Source organism: Capsicum annuum, chromosome 12, assembly GCF_002878395.1.
Source record: "Capsicum annuum cultivar UCD-10X-F1 chromosome 12, UCD10Xv1.1, whole genome shotgun sequence".
NCBI lineage: Eukaryota > Viridiplantae > Streptophyta > Magnoliopsida > Solanales > Solanaceae > Capsicum > Capsicum annuum.
The window spans coordinates 227,125,171-227,149,403 of NC_061122.1; the positions used below are offsets into that span (position 1 = coordinate 227,125,171).

Here is a 24,233-nt window from a genome sequence, read left to right on the forward strand (position 1 = left end):
GGTGAAATTTCTGGCTCTGCTGCAACAAACTTTATGCTTTCTATCAGCTCTTACTAGTCCTTCACCGAACTCGAATGAAGTTAGAATTGTTGCTTTCAGCTTAATCAGAGTCGATCAAGAAAAATAAATAGTGGAGTTTCATCAACTCTTACTCTTTTCCCAGATACGAACAAAGTTACAACTGCTTCTTTTAATTCAATCAAAATCGATTAAGAAAAGTAAACAGTAAATTCGATCGATTATATTTATAAAGACCCCTTATGTATGATGAATCTTATATCTATTGGGGCCTAGTTATGAGCTCAGGTGTAACACTTAAGTCCACATCTAAGCTACAGGAAAAAAGCACTTAGATTTTTCTCTTTTTCAATCATTAAGCAAACAAGAAATAAATAATTGGATTGGTGGGTAAAGCAACAACAACAAAAAAAATGATTGTATTTTTTTTTTATTTTTTTTATTTTTTTTTGCATTAGGATTTGATTCCATTCTCTTTCATATATATCCATGTAGCATTAGTTTTTTTTTTTTTTTTTCATTTTAATACTATTGATCTTTAAATTAGTCTCATCATAACTTTTTATTTTGTCACTTTTGCTTGTTCAAAAATGACTTTTAAATTTATGTATAATTTAAAAGTAAAAATTTATCGATTGTATTATAAATTATAATTTTTTTTCGTATTAAAATTATTAAGAGAGAGTCTGCAAATTTAAGAAGAAGGAACTGAAAGCCTTTTCATTGTAAGAAGATGGACTCAATCATCCTAAAATGTTGGTCGAAGTATACATATGAGGATAACCTTTTATTTTGTCATGAACATTGTGACATCATTTTCTTAAAATCAAATGAGAATAACTTTCATTTTCATAATAGGCCACTTCTATATTAAGAAAATATTGTTTATATTTCTATACTTAATTAATTGAGTTAAATTCTTATTACATGCATTGATGTAAGAATATATATATATATTTTTCTTGTTGTATATAGATGGCATATTACTTCTTTTTTTTTTTTTTTGAGTTGTCCTTTATTATGTATTACGCATGCCAAAAGAACAAAAGAGGCCTATCCCATCATTAAAATTGTTGCAAGTGGAAAAAATGGTTTCATCACTAGCACAAAATAAAATAAAAAGAGGAACAAGATATAGTGCATTTGAGTAGATAATGTTTTCAAAAATATTCTTCAAGTTATAGAGTACAAGAGTTTTTGTATGCAGTTATTGAACCCCTCAATATAAGTATTATCCTTTTTATTTGCATCATATTATTTATCTTCTCAAAATATATTCTTATTTATCGAAGTATGTGATCATTATTTCGTTATATAAATTAAGTGATATTTGAAATTCACTCGCTCGACATGCATGTAATGAAAGAAAGTGAAATGATATTCACTTAAGGAAATTTATTTCCACTTTTTGTTGGAAGTTAAACGTACACTAATTGGTTATAACCTGCAAGGATAATAACATGGTCAAAGTGGTTGATATAATAAAATACAATATATATATATATATATATATAGTTATGAAATAGATTTTTGGCCTAATTCAATTCTGAAACGCTAGCTTGAAAGTGAATTGCTCAATAATACTAAAGAGATCATTCAGCCTTGAACCCACAAATATGAAACTCATCACATCTCTTTTACGTGGGCTCGATTTACTTCTCCTTATGAGCTTAGAGACATACACATACAAGAAGAAGCTAGTTACGGGCTTAGATTGTCATAAAATACTCAGATAATATGGATGACACATGCACGGTGAATCTTGAAAATAGACTCACGAATCGTGGTTATGAACCGCATGGAATTTAGTTCGGGGGGAGGGAGATGTTAAATATTGTTGATAAGTCTCATATCAATAGCTGAAAAGGTTGAAAAGCTACGTATAAGAATATGATTTCTTTAATAGTAAAATACCAACCCTTACAAGAAAAATCATGCCAACATAACTCAAAGCAGATGATATAATCACATCTCTTGAGATATCCCAACAATCTTAATTATCACTTTTTTACTTTCAATAATCCTAATCCTTCTTTAGGATTGCCATGAGCAAATGATTATAGTACAAGTAGATGAAATGGCCGTACATTTGAATGAAAGGACATACACTATTTTAGATTTGGAAACTCACTACCATATCCAAAATCTCTTATTATTATTACTTTTGTTGAACCTCATTTCATCATATACCACTAACTAGTGTTTGCTCACTTTCTAATTTTTTTTTTAATTATTATAATATTTAAAAGGAAAATTCTTTTTGAACACTAAATAAAGTTGTGAAAACAGCAAGTAAATACTATTAGGTGTTTTTTGGTGGGGTAGGAGATCGACCTCTAATTTCAACAATCTAGCAAGAATATTTTAGCAGCCTTTATTCATTGTGTCAATGGACTTCTACTTTCATTTGCTTTTTTGGGTTGTGCAATAGGATTTTAATGTGTTGTGTATGAGTTGTATGCATCATCAACTTTTTCTATGAAAGATTATGATGAAATGAATATGATTCGTCTCCACTTAAGAAACTAAAGGTCTCAAGTTCGAGTTCTGAATATGGGGAAAAATATATGGTAGAGAACTCTCTCCCCTTAAATGGACCTTAAGTGGCAAGACTTGAACTAGTCGGGATTTCAATATAGATATTGAATACTAGTGAGAACTTAATGTGACAAATCGAATTCTTCATTATAACAATAAGAATGGGAATGCGATTACAACTTTAGAATCTTAATTGCAACACTCAAAATACTGAATTACAGTTGAAAAAAAATGAGATTACAAGTAAAGAATGGGGACGAGAAGCTTAGACTCTAAAGGGAGATGAGATGAACTAGACTCTTTACTCAACATGCTGCAAGATCCACTCGTTTCTCACTCCTAGTCCTTTTCAACCGACTGCTACTTCGCAAGAGCCAGGAATTTGACGAAGTGTGCAAATTTTCTTCTCATTTGAGTTAAGGGTGTGCAAGATTAAATATGCACTAATAATAGCTAACATTTAGCCTATATATACAGCATAATTTTTCGATGAATGGTGTGCACCTGACCATCCTTTGATATAGGTGGCTCCGACCATGGCTACTTGCACCCGAATCCCAAATAAAACTCTCCATCACTTTATAGGGCCCAATTATCCCAATTGGATAGGTCTCATCAACCATTTCTAGCCCATATGTTCTTAAAGAGCCACCTTGGCTTCCCCCAAGTTTGTGACTCATGTAGGCTAAAACCTCATGGTCTCACAAAGTGCTCTCTATGACATCAATACAATATCCAATTGATCTTCTTGAAGCCATGGCCTCTGCTAGTCTTGATAAAGCCTCTTGATGATGACTTAATAGTGACAAAGTGGTAAGAACAGCCCATCTTACCAGAGACTCAGCTTCATTCTCATTGAAGCACAACAACCTTAGCACTCTGTCCAACTTTTGAACATCTGAATGAAGTAATTCTGAGTATCCAAATACCAGGTGCTCAGCTGCTAAACCTCCAAGTATCACACACAAGAACTTGTTCAAAGTCTGAGATGAGATTTTGGCTCTGGTTTCTTCTTTGATAAATTCGAAGCCAAGAAACCGAACATTTCCCTGAGCAAATTTGTTCTGTGTAATGTCCTCCACACTAGGTACTTCATAGCTTCTTGGTATGACTCCCACCAGGTAACCAACCAGAAAATGGCCAGCCTCATGCTGCACAAAATGCACCTTTTAAGCTATAGCTAGACTATATGAACCTCCATGATTTACAATATTCAAACAAACAATACCAATTAGTTGAATGAAGAAAGAGCGATTCGAGATAACTTACAACAATAGCGAGAATCACCATGCACTTTATATTCAATAGTGTGTTATTTCGGATATAAAATCTATATATTTTAATAGGAAATTCATCAGCTATTTCAAGAACTACAATGAAGTTCCAACAACTTCAAACACAAGTTCAAATGAACTATCAAAATGAAGTGGTTATCAGCTTTAAAAAATAAAGATGAAGCAGAAAATGTAGAATCGAGTCCACCGACTTCACGGTGTGTCCTTAAGAAATTTATTCCCCTCAAATACCCGAGGTTATAGAATCTTTCCTCTCAGGATAAAATGATTTCCTTTAAAAAAATAGCGGTACCACAAATTTTTTGTAACTTCAAACTCACTCAACGATTTGATGATCACACAAGAGTTTTTAGAAGAAGAAGATTGTTTTTCAACTCGAATTATGTCTTTACCTAAGAAAAAATTCAGGTATTGATAGTCATCAAGGGGTTGCTTCACTTATTCATTTTCCATTCACAACTCTTAAAAATCCAACATAGTGTACACCAATAATAGCTACTAACTGAAGAATTAAACTTTGTATGCCAGTAGGCATGCCCTAAAGTTATCAAATAGATCTATTCAGAATTCCAGATAAATCAAGTGGCACAACTTATGCCCTTAAGGAGACGCATCTCACTCACATTGCCTGTGAATTGGGTCATTCAAATATTGTTTTATTAAGCATTTACATGTTTCTGAGTGGTGATAAAGAAAGCTGATGGCAATTTGTTGTTGTTCGTTGAGTGAAAAATCATCATATTATTAAAATGTCTTACTTACTTCCAAACACATTTGATGATCTTCATAAGCGGAATTATTGGTATCACTCCTCGTAGCATCTTCCATTCCTGCCAATAAGACCTATCCGTCGTAGATAATTATGACAACAAGGTCGTCTCAATAAAATTAGTGATCTAAAATCAAATCGCCTTAAATATAAACACGTTACAAAAATATTATCAATAGTGTTACCCTTAAGCCACCGCTGATTAACAACCTACCTAACTATAATCTAGGTAACTACGTAATTATGACATGTCGAATTAACAACAAGAATATGAGGCCTTAAATGTAAACACAATACAAAAATATTATCAATAGCCAGCCTGATTAACAATAGAAAAGCCAATGCATACCTCGTCATCTGATAATGGATCAAAGTTGATGCTATATTTGATTGAAGACAGAATTGAGTCAACCATACATAGTTGTTGTGTATTCATTGCTGGTATATTTTTAGGCACCAATTTGGCAGAAGCGAAGCCAATTAGGCCACCGGGCTTGTTCAGTAATTGCTTCAATTGAGAGTGAGCAGCCTTGTAATTTCGGTTGGCTAACTCTTTATCAAACCTTCTTAGCGCTCTACGGCGCCGCGTTGATTCTGCTCGAATCACCGCAACTGAAAGTTCTCTCACAGGGACGCTCAAATTCATTCCTTGGCGATGATGAAAAACAAGTAATTAATCTCAATTTTGTTCAATGTTGAAGGAATTATCCTCGGCGGCTTTATGTATTTGTGGCTGAAATGGAGCAATATTAACGGTCAAGTTATTTCGTAATTCGTATTTTAGCTAGGGATATTTTTATCACAATATAAATTTCTAAAAATTACATAAAGCCACAATATCATTCATTACACAAAATCTCAACTATCAAAATACTCTCTCCGTCTTATTTTACCTGTTTTAAATTTCCTAATCTAATGTTTCATTTTACTTGTCATTTTTTATCAAGACAAGACAATTTTTTTCTTCCATATTTTATCCTTTGCATTAATTACTTTTTTCTTTAAATTAAAATGTAAACATCATTTAATAGGGATAGTATGGTAAACTAGCCATGTTATTTATTATTTTTCTTAATAGCTGTGTCATCCAATTTGGGACGAGTAAAATGGGTATATTACAAAAATCTCACTTTTTTAATTTCTCTTTAAAAGTACATATACATTATTTTACTATTATCTATTTACGAATTTCACTCCTTAAAAAATCTCTACAATCAAGGAGCAACTTTCTATGAGTTATCAATTTTGAATTCTCAATCATATTTGATTTAATATATTCTTCAATGACATTTTTTTTTGAGTAATTTCAATGAATAGTCACTTATGTTTTCACAATTGCCTATGAATATCACTTTTGTTTCTTTTAGGAAAAGAATATCACCCAACTATTTCTATTTTTCTTAAAAAAAAAAAAACTTGACACTTTTAAAACCTTATTCTCTTCTACTTGGCATGCCATGTTGTTAAAAAAAAATTATTTTCTTAATTATAAACCTATTTAATTCTTCAAGTTCATTTATTCAAACCCACTTCTTATAAACTACAAGAAAAATCTAAATTACATAATATTTTATTTTAAAAAAAAATTGCAAAAGAATTTACCGGTAATCTAATTCTCTACAAGTTTTTCAACCAAACTAATTTGATGGAAAACCTACAAATTTTTAATAAAATTTGAAGGAGAAAATCTTAGAATTTTTTTTTGTCAAGCAAAATTCAATAGAAAAATCTTAAAGGTAATTATCACCTGAAAATTTTAATTCTTATATAGATCACCTGTAAAATTTTAACAAGACCTTTTTGAAAAAAAGATGATTAAAAAAATGAATTCTTCTTGTGAATTTTTCCCAAGTAAATTTCATAAACAAATCAAGTAAATCCGCAAAGTTAACGAAGGCAAAAACTTTATTAAATAGAAATCTATTATTTTTAATTTCATTTTTTCATTTTATTATTTATTTTTATTATACTATATTTTATCTTATTATATAAATAAACACCAATTTATATCCTTTCCTCATACTAAACTCACAAAAAGCAAGCGATCCTTGGTTGGTACTATTTCAAGATTCATTTGTAATATTAGATTATTTTTTAATATTTTTTTAAAAAAATAATTTATTTCATGACTAAATAATTTTGCATTCCTTCAAAATAGTACATTTAATACATATATGAAAATCTGAAACTCATCATTTTCATTTCTTTTACATTTTAAGAATCTTTAGTATATGAAATAAATAACAAAAAAATATTAAATTAGTACCAATTCATATAAATACCTTGAGTTTTAAAAATATTATTATTAAGTGATTAAATAAATAAATTTAAAAAACTTTGAAAAGTACCAAATAAAATAATTCAATCCTTTAGTTTTATGTATACACTTGGACACATCAACTACTTCATTGATGAGTAATGTGCATTGCATTACCAGAGGAATTATTTTCTTTTAAGTTGTGTGATTATCTAATATTTTTAGCATGTGATGTAATTTTTCTCATATCGAATAAAGAATAAATATAATTTATTTTTTATTTTTGTAAGAAAGATAAAATAAATATAAAATTTAAAGTATATAATTAAATTGTTCTTCAATAATAAATATATCATGTGTATTTATTTTTTTAAAAGAAATAAGATCAAATTTTAGTTAAATAAGTTTGATAAGTCAAATAGATCTATTTCTTATATCTTATATATATATATAAAAAAAAAAAGATTTAATGACATGTCATGCAAACTAGGAGCGAAGAAATGTTTTTGAAGTGTCAAGTATTTTTTGAGGAAAATAGGAATAGTTGGGTGATATTCTTGTCCTAAAAGAAACAAAAGTGATATTTGTAGGCAATTATGAAAATATGGATGACTATCGATGGAAATTACTCTTTTTTTTTTTTCAAAAACTCCTTTAATAACATTCTTAAATTTAAGATTGAAAGTCATAAAGATTTTTTTTATACTTTATCAAATCAAGATTTTGACTGAATAAGTTTTATATGTCGTTTATTCTGTAACTATTACTTTGTAATGGATGATTCTCTATCTTTTAGTTTAGGATTAACTCACTTAGAGCATAATGAACAAATAAATTACGGTATTGAATTTGTTCCTGAAAATTTCAATTACAAGAACTCTAATTTCAGTGAAATCGATCAAAACACCGCAACGACCCCGTTAAGATGAAAAAGTAAAGTTATTGCCCAAAGTTCAAAAAATCAAATCAAAAAATCGTCAAAAAGAAAAGAAAAAAAAAGAAGATACTTCACAACCTCATCTACCAAAGATTTTTTTATTTTAGTTTTTGAATCTGCTTATTATTTTATTCAAGATTTCTATTTTCTTAGTATTGTGATTTGTGTGTGTTGTTACTAGTTGCCAATTCATATACATAACAGTAGTTATGTATGTGTTTATCATATACATATCATTAGTCTGTCTATTACTTGTACTAGACTATGTATATGTGTTTTTCAGTTATGTAAATAATTTTCATATAAACATATCTATAAGTAAGGTATGCGTAAGTTATACACATAGCAATTATGGTAGGACATATGTAACACATTGTGTGTGTGCGTATATATATATGAATTGTTGTGCGTATAAACTAAATTGTTGAAATATAGAAATTGTTGTGTATATGTATTGAATTGTTGGGATAAAGAAGTTGTTGTGTATATGAATTGAAAATTTTAGGGTAAACAATATATAAAACACTTTGCTATGTATATGGAATCACATATCCCACTTGAATGATGTATTCATATATATATATATGAATATCATATAATGATCTTAGATATCCCCCTCGCATAATTTCATAATATGTCATTGGAGTAATGTAACACCCACGAATGAATGAAAAAAACTAAATTCCGTTCTTATATGTATGACTTTATAAACAACAATATCAAGTATTTGACAATTTTCGGGCCTCCACCAAACACCCTTTAATACACTCAAGCAATATTTGAATTCATCATCCGACTTTTGTTCACCGGTGATACGAGAAAAACCACGAAAGACACATTACACACTCCAAATCAGTCCACAATCTTAAATCATGAATGATTTATTCTTTTCATGATTTTACTGGCAAATTTATATTTATACATAAAAAATATTTACTAATTTTGTTTGTCATTTATATTTTTTAAAATCGCACAACTAAAATCTCGATAAACAACAAGTCATATCCGCATTAAAATATAAAAATCAACTTAAATTTAAATTTAGTATTTTATATTTTAAAATATAAGAGAAGAATTCAGTATTTAATATTTAAAATATAAGAGAAGAAGAGTTAATTACTTATAAAGTGTAACTTTGAAAAAGTTAATTAAAAAATATACTAGAGTAGTGATAGTTTTAGTAATAGCAGTAGTAGTAACAACAACAGCATAAAAACAACAACAACAACTACTATTACTACTACATTATTATTATTATCATTATCACTTATCTTAAATATTTATTTCAATTCAATTATATAACTTATAAGGTAAATATACACATTTTAAAAAAAAATAAGAATAAAGAGAATAATAATTAATCTTCTTAGCATTTGAATTTAAAAAATTAGAAATAATTATTTAAATTTAACAGTTTAAAAAAGAATAGAAAATATTTGATTTTTGGTGGGTTTTCAGCGTGGTTGGGGGTGGGGGGGGGGGGGGGGGAGGATATGAGAAGAGGGAGACAAATAAATTTTTATTTTATTTTATTATCAAATATGTAAATAAAATTTTTGTATTATTAATACTATTGTCAAAATTACTTATATAAAGAAATCATTCCGACTAAAACATTATTGTGATCACTTATTTTATCTTTCTAACATTTAATATGTATGAAAAATTATGTATCTCATATTTATTTAATAAGTAAAATTTATTTATTCTATAAATATATGTAAGTCTATAATATATATTAAAAGAGAAGAACATTATATAATATTAAAAATAATAAAAAAAATTGATAAGTAGAAAAAAGATATCTAAAATATTCAATTGAGACGAGTAGGGGAGGAGAGGACGTAGAATATTCAATTTAAAAGAGTTATTTGGTTTAAAACAAGATTAAAGATAAATTAAAAGTCGATGAAATTACATGTTAAAAGTAGTTAGCTATCATACTAAAGAGTTCTAATTGAATTCTTATTATTGTCTATTCCTTTTTTTAATTTGAATTGGAGATATAATATCTTCTCAAAGATAAACTTATAATTTTTTTAAAAAAAATTATAGGTACATTTAATTATTAAATATATTAAAAATACATCTAAATGTAATCTATTAAAATATTAAATGAAGTATAAGAATCTAATACTACTACAAATAATAAATAGAAGTAGTAGTTGTAGCACATAGTATATATGTGTATTAATAGTAATACTTAGTATGTGTAGTAGTAGTGTAATACAATTAATATGTTAAATGAAAAAGTATTTTTTAAATCATAACAAGTAAAAATGTAAATTTTGTATGTTATGTATAGCAACAATAAACAACGAATTAAATGAATAATTGAATATAAGAATTTAAGTAATCTAGATTTAAATTTAATATCTTATATTTTGAAATGTGAGAGAAAAAAGCTCATCTGCCTATGAAATGTAACTAAAAAAAATAATTCATCGTATTCTGAAGAAAATAATTAAAATAGAGTATTTTTTTTCAAGTATTTGGGGTTGGGTGAGGGATAAGAATTTTGAATTAACTTTGAGAATATAATGAATAAATTAAATAAAAGAATTTCAGTAAAGAAATTAACTGAAATTTGATAATAGACAGATTATTATCCATACATTTTATTAAAAAAAATAAAAAATATATGATTAAATAAAATAAATATATAATTTTATTTTAACAAAAAAGGCTCTTGATAATTATATTAAGCAATTCGATAAGTTAATAAAAGTCAAATGTTAACAATCAAATACTATTAGATAGTGAACAATGCAATAAAGAAAATTATTGATCAATTCTTTTTTTATTTTTTTTATTTTTATAATTACATGATTCATTTTTTTTCATATGAGTTGATTATGGAATTGTCTGGAGGAGGTTGGGAGAGTTGAAGACGGGTGGCGGTGACGCGGCGGTGTGATGGCGGAGAAGGGAGAATACATAGTTTAATTAAATTAATTGAAGTATGTAATTTTATGAATTATTTATTATAAAATATATTCAACATATTAATGTGATACATAAAAGTTAATTTATTATTTCAAACTAATAAGATAACATTTCTAATGATTTATTTTTTAAAAAATGTTCCGTGCATCGCGCGGGTATCTATACTAGTTTATATTAATCTGGAGAGAGAATAAAATAATTTAAAAAGTGAGAAAGAGTATAAATAAATCTAATAGGATTGGGATTTGTGTTATTTATACTATAAATTTTGTCATGAAAAGTGATTATTTGTCAAAATGTCCAATGCCACATTTGGGCTATTACATGAAGCCTTCCAGAGTCGGTAGGCCCTGATCTTAAAACTTGGACATGTATATGACTCCATTGGAGATTTAAGGTCCATACCATGCAAATGAGCCATAGTTTAATGGAGGGCAAAGTTAGACCTTTTAGTAACGAACAAAGATTAATTTATTTATTTTTGAGATAAGCATTCAGTACTCCCTCAAACTATAGTCAAAGTTGCTACAGCATGCTCCAATTTCACAGGATCCTTTTACCCCTGTGACACCTTTATTACATAAAAATAGGGCTCACGTCAAAGATGTCACATCAGCTAAAAAGATGTCGTGTCAGCTTAAAAGGGCAAAAAATGAGTTCACAGAGTAATAGGACCCTTGTACAGTTGGAGTGTGGCGTAACAAATTTGATCATAGTTCAGAAGGTGCTAGATGCTTTACTCGTTATTTATTGTTTTGTTGGATTGTTGTGTAGTGTAAAAATTCCTAAAAGAAACCGCCATAAAGGCGGGTAGTTCTACTTGTTCATTAAAATTAAAATTTGTTAGTGTGACAAGAGTGATAGTGTTGTGATTCTATCGCTCTCCAACATTTTCATTTCCGTCCACCTGTAAAAGCGAAAGACAGAATAACTACTAGTTATCAGAGCTAACCCTAAAATAAAATAATTTGGCAAAGCAAGATGTTCGAACAAGGCAAATACTATTGGAGACCATGTTAATTCTAACAATAGTGTTTCGACCAATAGAATAGCTAATTAAGCAAGCATTTAATCATTAAACCAAACAAATATATTGGTAAATTAGCAATACCATTGTTGAATGGATAATTTGTGTCCTTGAATTATGTAATGTACTTTATCTGTTGGATTATGGACTAACGTTTTAATAGAGTTTTCTAATTTGTCCTTGAGCGATCCTTGTTTGAAGTTTAGCAAGATTTTAAACACTTTTACAATGTCAAAAGTTATCGAATTTAATCAACCATTAAGTCTACCTCCACCGTACCCTTGGTGTGGGGCAAACAATTCTAACACGATTCACCTTCATTAGATAGAGAAGAACACCCAAATTTATGCTCGGTTGTCGAATTTATTCCAATTTCAAAAGCTCAAATTGAATCAATATTAATATACCAATTTAATCCAAACTTTCTTATTGACAACCAAACTTTAACGTGAAGAAAAAGTTTTACATAATTAAAAACCTACTATCATATATCGAATAATTTTACGAAATTTACAAACGTAATTTATTATAAATCAAGATTTCAAATTCAATTCCATTCTAAACCTCTCATTACTCCAAAACACATAAAGTAACACTGAAAATTCGATCAATAAACAAATTAAATAAATCAATCCATCTTTACATAAATCTAAAGTAATTTAACATATAACCTCTTAACTCTACGAACTAAGAAAAATAAAATCTACGTAACTAAACAAATAAACTGGAAATTGCATCGTAAAACATAAACATAGTTGGCACAACAATGGCTATAAAAGTAACACCAGCAAAAATAAGGCAAATCTTCTCGCTGCGATATCGCCTTTTTCTACCATAACGTCCATGATCAGAACCCTTCGGAATAAAACTAGATGTCGATAGACACTGTTTGTTGAGAGCAGCACAACGCGCATTGATCATCCTCTCAACAGACGGTCCCATTAATTAATATTTTCTTAAGGAGAATGAGCACGAAAGGATTTTACTTTGTGTATGTTTACTTCTTCTTGTTGATGTGTTCATGTTATATGTCTAGATAGGTATGTATTTATAGGTAATTAAAAAGAGGGAAAAATAAACCTTGTCTGAGATTACTTAGGAAAGGGTTTATTTTTTTATTTTTTTTTGTTTTCTTTTTCTTTAGTTGATTCCTAATTGAAATAGATTTTGTAAATAAGAAAATAAAAATAAATCCATAGTAAGAAAGTTTTATTTTTTTTCAATGTCAAAAAGGAAATGGATTCCTCATAGGGCAAGGAATATGCTCGTAAAGATTAATTCAAGATAACTTCTAATTTTATACTCTAAACACTTTTATATAATATGATTAACTTTTAAATATACCACTATATTTTAAACTAAAATACTTACACCATTACTCTTAAATATACCACTATATTTTAAACTAAAATACTTATACCATTATAGTAAAGAAGCTTTTATGTATTTATTTTGAATCACTTTTCTAATGATATTTATATTTTTAATATATTATAAATTATAAATATAGATTATAAACGTATATAAAACAAAGTCAAAGTTAACTAGTTAACACCCAACTTTAATCAAGAACTTATCGTATATCTTTTGTGGATATAATGAAAGGTAGATAGATCTTCAAATCTAAAAAAAAAAATTATTGAGAGCTCCACCCTCGGAATAAACCTAACAATACGTAATTCAAGTTAGTCGAAGCTCCAATATAGATATCATAGCATGGATGGAAAATAAAAAAAAAATAAAACAAAAGGTACATACCTACTATAGAAAAAAAAAACATGTCCATATTGTGGTTGCTCCCACCGTCCCACGTGAAGCATTTGTAACAATAAAGTCCCCAACCAATGAAACACATTTTAGTGGTCCTACATGGACCATTTTGAGCGTTGATTAGAATTATGCATTTATTAATAACAAAGACATTAGTTACGGATGATTTATTATGTAGTGATGTACGTATTAGTCATATCGGATTATAAAAAAATAACTAAATATTATACTTGGTTTCCCTCAGATTTTCTCTTTTCCATTCTCAGTTTCGGTCATGTGCTCATCTCCATGTCATTGCATGCATTCATGAGTTGGTTTAGTCGGTCATCATGTTTCGGATTCAGTCATGTTGTCATGTTTTCAGTTATGCATGATCAGCATGTAACCCCAGTACCGGTGAATTTTGTAAAGCACATGTATAGCTACTAGTATAATATTTCACCAAATATAATAGTACTAGTTATGTTGAGTTTAATACATAAATAATTCACTTCCTAAGTCTTGACCAATCAATAATGAAACAACCTTCTTTTAAAATAATATTTTCAATAAAATAATATTAGAAATTGATAATAATATTTTGATATTAGTCAATGTAGGCACAAATGGACCCACCACCATTATTGTAAAAAATAAAATTATGTCTTGGCGTTAGGTTTGAGATAACGATACCCAAAGAGGAAGTACTTCCCATTTGTGAAAAATATTATTTTAGGAAAGTATTTTTGCCAATGAATTAAAAGTTAAATATTGACCTTATGTTTATAAATCAAACATTAGTAGTGTTTATTAAATAGTTCGGTTCAACATTTAAATAAATTATTATGATTATGATTATAATAATTATAAGTCAATTACTAAAAAATTCCACTTAAAGAGGCACTTTAAATAAACTATTGTCACACTCATACCTAATTGTCATTTGCAAAAAACAATAAACAAGTCTTACCACCACCTATGATTATATGCTTTTTCTTTTTTCTTTTAACAAAGTTGTAAAAGGTTAGATAGAAAGAAGTAAGCACACGAACTAGTCGAAGGGTGTTTAACATCAACTATATATACATAAAAAATAATTTTAATCATGTATAAATAGTATAGTCAAACCCCCTGGGCCATAAGGTGGGTGCGCCCCTGCATGCATGCTACCAGGTAGGTGTAGACACGTAATTCTATCCCTTCTCGATTTTTTTTTAATTATTTTATTTTATTTAATTTTCTTTTATTATTTTCTTTTATTTTTATTTTTATTTTTATTCACCTAACCATACTTTTGTTTAATTGATAATTTGTCCCAAAAAAGAATTGAAAATAATTAAATACATAGCATCTGTGCCACCTCACCCCTCATTTTTCACTAGATACATGCAAAGGGCACACGCCACGCTTATCTTTCCACACGCCACACTAATTTTTTCACATGCCACACATTTATTTCCACAAGCCACCAATAATATGATCCACCTAGGATAATATAAATAAGGAAAAAAAGAAACAAGAAAACAAAAGTAGAAGGGGCCCACTGAAAAGTTCTTTTTTTTTTTTTTAATCTTTTTATTCCATATTCAAAAAACACACAAAAGGGGATCATTCTTGGTCATCATCTTCATCTTTTCTTCTTAAAAAGGGAGGATAACTTTTCATTAAGGGAGCACACTGTCACTCCCTACACAGACCCCTCACAATTCCATCCCATCTTCACAAAATACACCATACCCACACATCACACAAAGAAACACCCATATCGTCGCACACGGAATACAAAAAAAAATTGTCGATTTCACCGTAATATGTGAATATCCAATCGACGATGACAAAGGGATAGGGAGAGTAGAGGAAGGAGCACGATTTTCACGGCGGGTCACTGTTCCGGTGACGTTCAGCTAGAGCTAAGCTTTTTCCGACGAATCTTTCGCCGGAATCGGTCATTGAGTCGGTCGGTTTTAGGTACCGCGGGTTCGAATTCCGTCCTAGTCCCTGGATACCATAAAATCTCTTAGTTTCCTTGGGTGTTCAGTTGAAATCTCATCGGAAAAGGGTAATTTTGTCGGAATTCGATCCGTCTAAACTCACCGGAGCTCTGATCTAGACGGGTTTTCAGTTTTGTTCTTTTGTATTTTTGAGCTTTGGGTCAAACTCTGCTTGGATTGCGGAGTATTGAGGTCGGATTGAGTTCGTATTGAGGTTTTGTTCGAGGTTTCCGGGCGCGGACTCTCTTTAATTGAATAACATAGTTTGAAACCCTCAATTTCAGGTCCAATTCTTCATCTCTTCTCTTTATTTTGATGACGTGATTTGGTGATTATGTGTTGGGTAATTACGATTTGTTTGATTTTGTTGATGTTATGATTATGTGTTTGACGATGTGATTTTGGTGTTACGAGGAGCTAATTTGAGTAATTTTGATGGTGTGATTGATAAAAATGAAGTTGGGGGCGGGGATCAAAAATTGATAAGAGTGAATATTATGGTATTTTGATTCATTGTTGATGTTGAACGTGATATGTCGTCGAGCGGGTAGGCAAGCACTAGGCTCGGTAGGCAACATTTAGAATTGATGGATTGTTGGAATGTTTAAAATATTTGTTGAAGGTTTTGTTTACCGTATTTGAAAAGTGTATTCATTTGGCCGGGGAATACTCCGAGGTTTCATGTATTTATTCACCGGGGAATGCCCAGACGTATTATGTCTTCGAAGGAGGTTCGTGATCAAGGCTCGAGGCATTGGGTGATGTATTGGAGCTTAGTCTAGGACCAGCTTAGAATAAGATTTATATTTTTTGCACTTTTCTATTTTGAACTGTATAATTGGACTGGACACTAAATTTTGGATTGTTTTATTTTGTTTGCTTGATTGATTGTTTTGCATGCTTTGTGTGGTTTATACATTTGTAGTGTCAAATTAGCCGATACGCTCTACCAAGCGACCATGGTCAAACCACGGGATCGAGGGGTACCAACACCTTTCCCTCGATCAACAGAATTCCTTAATCGGAATCTCTATTCGTGGATCCGTTTAAAAGAGTCAAAATCGTTTTAAAAAGGAATTTCCAAAGGTGACTTGGCACACCAGATTTATGCCAAGTGGCGACTCTGAATAAAAAAATATAAATAATCCTTTTTCAAAATAAAATTTTCATCTTTTTGTCACTTAATAATAAAACTCTTTCAAAATCATAAAATATAATTTTTGAGAGAAAAAAGGGGTGTGACAGCTCTGGCGACTCTGCTGGGGATTTTTCAGAATTCGAGCTGGCACTATAGGTGTATAGATATGTTGTTTGTGTTGTTTTGTGTCATTGTTAATCATTGTTGAGTGTCTACGTGCTCTTTGTTTACGGTTTTACTTTATGTGTTACCGCTTTATATCTGGCACATGTGCATAACCCGAGTCTTTCTTTCTACAACAAGTCCGTAGTACACGTGTGTACACGACCTATAGTTGAGTCCTCATTATTTTAGGAGGGGGAACCGTTGGATTGTATGGAGTAGGTGGACAGCTAAAGCAATCTACTATCGATCATACGCTCCCCAAATAGCCTTGTTAGTGGACCTCAGCGTAGGTCAGCCTTTAGGTCATGTTTATTTACATCATATTGAGACCTAGCGGAACCCACGTGATCCTTTGTAGGAGACTCACCTCTAAAGCATCCCTACGTGCTAAATGTTGCATCTTTGAGGATAACGTGGCCATTTGAGGGACTGATTTAGGGAAAATATGTGTTAGAAGTAAAGTGCGTATGCAAGAAATATTGAAAAAAAATAGAAAAAAAAGTAAGTCCAAAAGAAAAAAAGGAGTTTCGTAAGTTCTTAGAGTTCTTTATGACTTTTGATTTTTCTTTCACAATCTCAAAATTCAAATTTTTTTTTTTACCTTTCGCACTCATTTTCTCAAAAACATCAAAAAGAGTTTCCTTTACCATGCATTCACAATTCAAAAATTCTAAAAAAGATTTTTCATTCATAAGAGTTTTTATAAAAGAAGAATGCAAAAAAAGATTTAGAAATTTTTTACATTTCATATAACGAAAATACCAAAAAGATTTTTCTTTCATAGTTGTTGATGCCATTTTTGTATGAAGTGTCAAATTAAAAACTCAAAAAGATTTTATTTTCATCGTGCAGTCATGTCTCTCAAGTCAAGGTTTTGTTTGTTCTATAATCCTTAATTGTCCAATCTGGACGAACTACACACCTCTGATTCTCCTCTTTCGGGATGTGAGATACGTAGGCAACCTATTGTTGGTTCGGGGATTGTATTTACAATATTCAAAAAGATTTTCTCACTTTTCACTTAGAGTAGGTGTTTTATATACATCTCTAAAAGAAAACTACAAAAAGATTTTTCTTTAATAGGTTTAAGTTCTATTTTCATATGAAATTTAAAACTGAAAACCCAAAAAGATTTTCTTTGGTAATCATAGATTTCACTTTGTATAGGGATGTTAATGCTGAAAAATTCAAAAACATTTTCGTCAATTCTTTTGACAAATTGTTATTTTCTTTTCTTCTTAAAGTTTCGAGAAAAATAAAAAAAGGAAAGAAAACAAAGAGTTCAATTGGCCATTTTGGCACGACTTCACGAACTATGCACACCTGATTCTCCCCTCTCGAGGGCGAGATACGTAGGCGCCCTTCTTGGGTTCGGTGATCTTTTCAAGAAAAAAAGAGGTCTCGAAAAAAGGTTGAACTCTAACATATTTGTTGCCTCTTGTTAAGTTAGTTTAAGGTGGTTGGTTTGTGGCTTCCTGGTTGGTCCTCCATATCACACCAAATCCAAGAAAGTTTTAGCTGTGTCCAACAAGAATATAGAGAGTGGCACTATGGATGAAACAAAGAGTCAGAAAATTGAGAGTTTAAAGGAAAAGAATTTGAGACTGAGACAACATATGATGAAAATGTACCGAGCTTGGGCCAGTGGGCTGCTTCCACCTCCGTTTCCCACTTTTGACCCTGCAAATACCTTGAGTCTTCCACCAAAATTGCAAAGTCAGTTTTCCACTGTTATTGATGCACCACAGCATACCTCAGAATCCATCCCACGTCAAATGCACCTCAATACTTCCACCTCTATTTATTTAGCTCCTCAATATAAGTCTACCACATTCACAGCACCACATACCGTATGTGCTTTTGTTGCTCAACCTTCTACTAAAACTTTCACTTTGGCTATCAATCCAACGATTGTGTTTCCCTAGTCCACTAGTGAATCCATGTTCAATACTCTTGATGATCATTGTTATACTCTTGAACCTACCGTTAAATTAAGTGGACCGCCAAAATTTCTTACTAAGAAACCTAGTATGCTAGAAGAGCTAGAGAAAGTGGTTGAGAAAGTTAAGAGTGTAGAAAATGATATGAAAAATTCCCCTGGACTTATGGGCTATGAAGATGTTTCATGTAAAAACTGGGGCATGTATTCGAGTGTTAACCTTCCTCCCAACTTTGAGACATGAAAATTTAGGGAGCCTGATGGACAGAAGGATTCTGTGAAATATTTGCGTCGACATTGCAATCAACCAAATGAAACTGAAGGAAAGAAGAAGAAAAACGCACCTATAGTCATGCTAGGGCCAAAACAGAGTTTGAGAGGTCTAACCCACCAATACTGTCAGCCTAAATCCCGAGCTTACATATTAGATCCACATAACCACTTGCAACAAGGTTTCTTTTCCCAAAATCTAAGAAATCCCATTCCACCTCCTCAATATCCTTGCACAATTGTATGGTTATCCATTTTCTTATCCACAATGGCATGCACCTGTCCCTCAACATCGTCCTCGACCCCCACATATTTACTAAGGAACCTCTAAATCCAAGTTTCATCCGAGGCCAGAGTTCGTAAAGAGGAGGAAGAAAAAAGATAATTTCACTCCTTTTGGGGAATCCTATGCCAGTTTATTCCAGAGATTGGTACAGCAAGGCGTGATCACTCCTCTCCTTGGGTTTACTCCTGACCCACATTCAAGAAGTTTTTATCCTAATGTACGATATGCATATCATTCTGATGTTCAGGGTCACAGTATTGAATATTATCGTGCTTTGAGAAGAGAAATTAAAAAGATGATTCAAGATGGATCAATTATGGTGCAGAACATTGACAGTGAGGGAAACTCTAGTCATGCTGATATGCAAATCAGCGGCTAAGATGTCAGGCTGAGCAATTGAGAAGTCACCCCTCTCCCTACTAGGAAGAGGTCTGGTAGTTTGTTTTGTTTTACTTTCTGTTATCCGAATTATTTCAGAATTGTAGTTCGGGATCAATCTTGTTTTGTCCCTTTGTCGTTTATGTTCAAACCCTTCTATCTTTTATTTTAACTAAATAAATTGTCCATTTCCCTTTGTGTTTAAATATGTGTCGTTTGTTTGTTTTCTTTATACAGTACATTTTATGTTGATTCTAGTGATATGACATGCTATCGGAATTTTAAGCCAGATCTTAAAATCCAACTTAACCATGAAACATTGAGTCAGAGAGCTAAAGTTAGGAAAAATATCTGAGAAAATAGGTGGAGTGCTGAGACATTTGGTGACAAGTTGAAGCCTTCTTAAAAAATTAAGGCAATTACTTTGAGAATCACAAGAATAACTTGGTCATTAATTGAAAGACATGTTTCAATTAGGTCAATAATGGCTGCATGAACAGAAAGAAAATCAACTCCACGAAAGCATGAGTCATTAAATGGGAAGGATGTACAACAAATATAGAGTTATATGTTTAACAAGTATATAAAAGTGGTGACACACATGCTCGGGGCAAGTTAGTGGTGTAAAACATGTCATAAGTGATATTGATCGTGTACTTTCACATTGCATGCTATGTACTAGCATTTTTAAAGATTAATATGACGAAGACTTCCTCAGCATAAGAAATAAGGAGAGAAATAAAAATGAGAGTCTTATTGGTGAAAACACTCACGGGCACCATAAGACGATGGTAAGCTGAGAGAGATAAAAATAAGAGAGTCTTATCGGTAAAAACTCTCACGGGCACCGTAAGACGACTGTGAGTTAAGGGAAATAAAGATAAAAGAGTCTCATTAGTGGAAAACCCTTACAGACACCATAAGGCAATAGTGAGCTGAGGAAAACAAAATGAGAGAAGCTTGTTGGCGAAAACCCTTCAAGGCGTCACTAGCCGAATGGGGTCTTAAATGCAATTGAACTAAGGAAGCAACTCAGTTTCAATGCCATTAACTCAATAACAATGGGTAGAAAGTTTGAATGAAAAGATCAAGTTGCTTAATTCAAAATGCATGGCATAATCATTAGTGTTGACTGTCATTTTTAGATGAATTTTTTGTTTCTTTATTTCAAATGGGAACATTCATTGTCTTTTCTTTCTTCTCTTTATTTTTATTTTTATCTTTCTTGAGTCAGTTATCCAAAAAAAAATTGTCATTCTTTTTTTTTGTTTATTGTCTTTGAGTCAAGTCCGTGTCAAAATAAGTGAGAAAATATTTTAAAACTGGCTACCAACTTCTTTAATTGCACAAAGCTAGACAAAAGCTAGCACATGAAAGAGACATGATTGTGAGCCAAAAAAGGTCAGGCAGAAAGTTTTGTCAATAGAGAAGTCAGGGAACTCATGAAAATACCAAGGTTTAAAGGGTCTATCTGAGAAACATGGCAAAACAGAGATACTGTGTTTGTTTTAGTCACTCTTAATAATCTGAGTTCTGGTCCGTGATTCAGCAAGTCAATGATATATGCTAATAGTTAAAAGTAAGTTTAAATGTGATGAGGGCAAGAGCGATCGCCGCGAAAGCTAAAGCCACAAACCAACCACCATGTTTTAAACTTACAAGTTTTCTTTGATGAAACAGAAAACATATTACCTTCAAAGCAAGGACTTCAGAGCATAAATATCAAGGGCTGCAATGCCTCACTCCTACAAATGCAGGAAGCAAAGTTGCTGCATAGGTTTGATAATTAAATCATGGTAAAAATTCATCATCTTATATCCCTCGGAGACACACTTTCTTGTCCAGGGATTTCAGTTTTCATTTGCTGGATGATACACTTCTTAAATTGAACCTTCACTCCTAGAAGACGTACCTTTTAGTTGAGTCATTCTCTTTGATTCTATAAGACGTACCTTTTAGTCGAGTGATCTCATTTGATTCCTATAAGACGTACCTTTTAGTCGAGTCATTCCCTTTGATTCCTATAAGACGTACCTTTTAGTCGAGTCATCTCCTTTGATTCCTATAAGACGTACCATTTAGTCGAGTTATTCCCTTTGATTCCTATAAAACGTACCTTTTAGTCGAGTCATTCCCGTTGACCCTTAGAAGATGTGCCTTTTAGTAGAGTCATTCCCTTTGATTTCTATAAGACGTAACTTTTAGTTGAGTCATCTCCTTTGATTCCTATAAGACGTACCTTTTAGTCGAGTCATTCCCTTTGATTTCTATAAGACGTAACTTTTAGTTGAGTCATCTCCTTTGATTCCTATAAGACGTACCTTTTAGTCGAGTCATTCCCTTTGATTTTTATAAGACGTATCTTTTAGTCGAATCATCTTCTTTGATTCTTATAAGACGTACCTTTTAGTTGAGTCACTCCCTTTGATTCCTATAAGACGTACCTTTTAGTCGAGTCATTCCCTTTGGCACCTAGAAGACGTACCTTTTAGTCGAGTCATCTCCCTTGATTCCTAGTAAGACGTATCTTTTAGTCGAGTCATCTCCCTTGATTCCTATATGACGTACCTTTTAGTTGAGTCATTCTCCTTGACCCCTAGAAGATGTACCTTTTAGTCGAGTCAATTCCTTTGATTCCTATCAGACACACCTTATAGTTGAGTCATTCTCCTTGATTCCTTCAAGGCGTACCTTTTAGTCGAGTCATTTCCTTGGATTCCTATAAGACGTACCTTTTAGTCGAGTCATCTCTCTTTGATTCCTATAAGGCATACCTTTTAGTCGAGTCATCCCCCTTGATTCCTATAAGACGTACCTTTTAGTCGAGTCATCTCCCTTTGATTCCTATACGATGTACCTTTTAGTCGAGTCATCCCCCTTGATTCCTATAAGACGTACCTTTTAGTCGAGTCATCCCCCTTGATTCCTATAAGACGTACCTTTTAGTCGAGTCCATCCCCTTTGATTCCTATAAGACGTACCTTTTAGTCGAGTCATCCTCCTTGACCCCTAGAAGACGTACCTTTTAGTCGAGTCATCCCCCTTGATTCCTACAAGGAGTACTTTTAGTCGAGTCATTTCCCTGGATTCCTATAAGACGTACCTTTTAGTCGAGTCATCTCCTTTTGACTCCTATAAGACGTATCTTTTAGTCGAGTCATCCCTCTTGATTCCTATAAGACATACCTTTTAGTCGAGTCATACCCCTTGATTCCTATAAGACATACCTTTTAGTCGAGTCATATCTCTTTGATTCCTATAAGACGTACCTTTTAGTCGAGTTATTCCCCTTGATTCCTATAAGGCATACCTTTTTAGTCGAGTCATTCATTCTCCTTGATTTCTAGAAAATGCACTTTTTAGTCGAGTCATTGAACTTAATCTTTATGAGATGCACTTTCTTGTTAGTTTTCATTTGTTAGGTGACATACTTTTTAATTTAACTTCTATCTCAAGAAGACGCACTTTCTAGTCAGAATTCCTCATTTAAATTCTTAGGAGACACAATTCCTAGTCTTGGTCATTCAATTTTACTCTCAAAAGATGCATTTCTTGGTCAGAGTCTTGATTCGTTATTGCAACATGCAAGTAGGTATGATCTGACTTTCTCAAAAGTCTTCTGATGGTAAACTGGGGAAATTTAATATCTATTTTGGAACTTTTCTTTTCTGGCAACCGAAATTTCTCTTTGTAATAATCTTTATTTGGGATAATTTTTTTTTAGTTTTGATGTGATTTCAGGAGCCTGCCTGAAGAACAGGGCGAATAAATGGAAATCCAAGCAACAAAGCGAAGAAGTTAAAAGTCAAGCAACAAGGTGAAGAAGTTGAAAACAAAGCAATAAGGTGAAAAGATGAAAGTTAACGGATTGAAAAAATAGCAAGTCAGGAGCCCGCCTGAAGAACAGGGTGAAGAATTGAAAGTTAAGCAATGAGGTGAAGCATTTGAAAGCCAAACAACAAGTTGAAGAAATTTCAAGTCAGGAGTCCGCTTAAAGAACAGGGTGATGAAGTAGCAAGTCAAGAGTCAAGAAAAGCTGCATAGATAGAGTTTTTGTAATTTCACTTATGTTTTAAGTAGTAATTTTCATTTTTGATGTAATGACAGAGCTGTGGACCGAAACCTCGATGGAACCTCACTCAACTCTCCAACTCGGTATAGCCCTTCTCCTTCCTTTGGAAGTACCTGTGACGGGTTTCTTTCATAACTTGGGTAGGTAGGATGCCCTAAGTCAAGACCTGTTTTCCCTCCTTCCTCTTGCTCCGTGCTTTTGAATAAAGATCGGGACAAAATTCTATCTCGTTGTCTATTGCTTTGTATGAAAACACCATGTGTTTACATCCAAAGGGGGCATGATGTAGACACATAATTTGTCCCTTCCCAAAAATATTTTAATTATTTTTATTTTATTTAATTTTCTTTTATTATTTTATTTAATTTTTATTTTTATTTTTATTCACCTTACCATACTTTTGTTTAATTGATAATTTGTCCCCAAAAAGAATTAAAAATAATTAAATACATAGCATC

At 31.6% G+C, this 24,233-nt stretch overlaps 1 protein-coding gene and 1 long non-coding RNA gene across 3 annotated transcripts; one reads left to right on the top strand and one right to left on the bottom strand.

Annotated features, from left to right (window-relative positions):
- Positions 1-3,038: 3,038 nt before the first annotated feature.
- Positions 3,039-5,395, bottom strand: LOC107851827. 2 transcript variants are annotated; one of them, XM_016696924.2, is made up of 3 exons: positions 4,970-5,394; positions 4,614-4,694; positions 3,039-3,707 (listed from the first exon to the last, which is right to left on the bottom strand). In XM_016696924.2, the coding sequence occupies exons 1-3, from the start codon at positions 5,264-5,266 to the stop codon at positions 3,258-3,260; spliced, it is 828 nt and encodes a 275-aa protein (XP_016552410.2). In that variant the 5' UTR covers positions 5,267-5,394; the 3' UTR covers positions 3,039-3,257. The 2 variants fall into 2 exon arrangements, with proteins under 2 accessions (XP_016552410.2, XP_047257210.1); XM_047401254.1 differs by lacking the exon at positions 4,614-4,694 and having other exon boundaries at positions 4,970-5,395.
- Positions 5,396-15,127: 9,732 nt separating this feature from the next.
- On the top strand, positions 15,128-23,951 carry LOC124889467. Its single transcript, XR_007048485.1, has 2 exons — positions 15,128-15,811; positions 23,445-23,951. It is a non-coding gene; the product is annotated as an uncharacterized LOC124889467 (long non-coding RNA).
- The last annotated feature ends 282 nt before the right edge of the window (positions 23,952-24,233 follow it).

Excerpts from the sequence above, each read along its gene's own strand:
- LOC107851827 (XM_016696924.2), bottom strand. The coding sequence starts at position 5,266 with ATGAATTTGAGCGTCCCTGTGAGAGAACTTTCAGTTGCGGTGATTCGA. Across the intron at positions 4,695-4,969 it reads ATCCATTATCAGATGACGAG|GTCTTATTGGCAGGAATGGA; the intron begins GTATGCATTGGC and ends TACGACGGATAG. Across the intron at positions 3,708-4,613 it reads ATCATCAAATGTGTTTGGAA|CATGAGGCTGGCCATTTTCT; the intron begins GTAAGTAAGACA and ends CATTTTGTGCAG.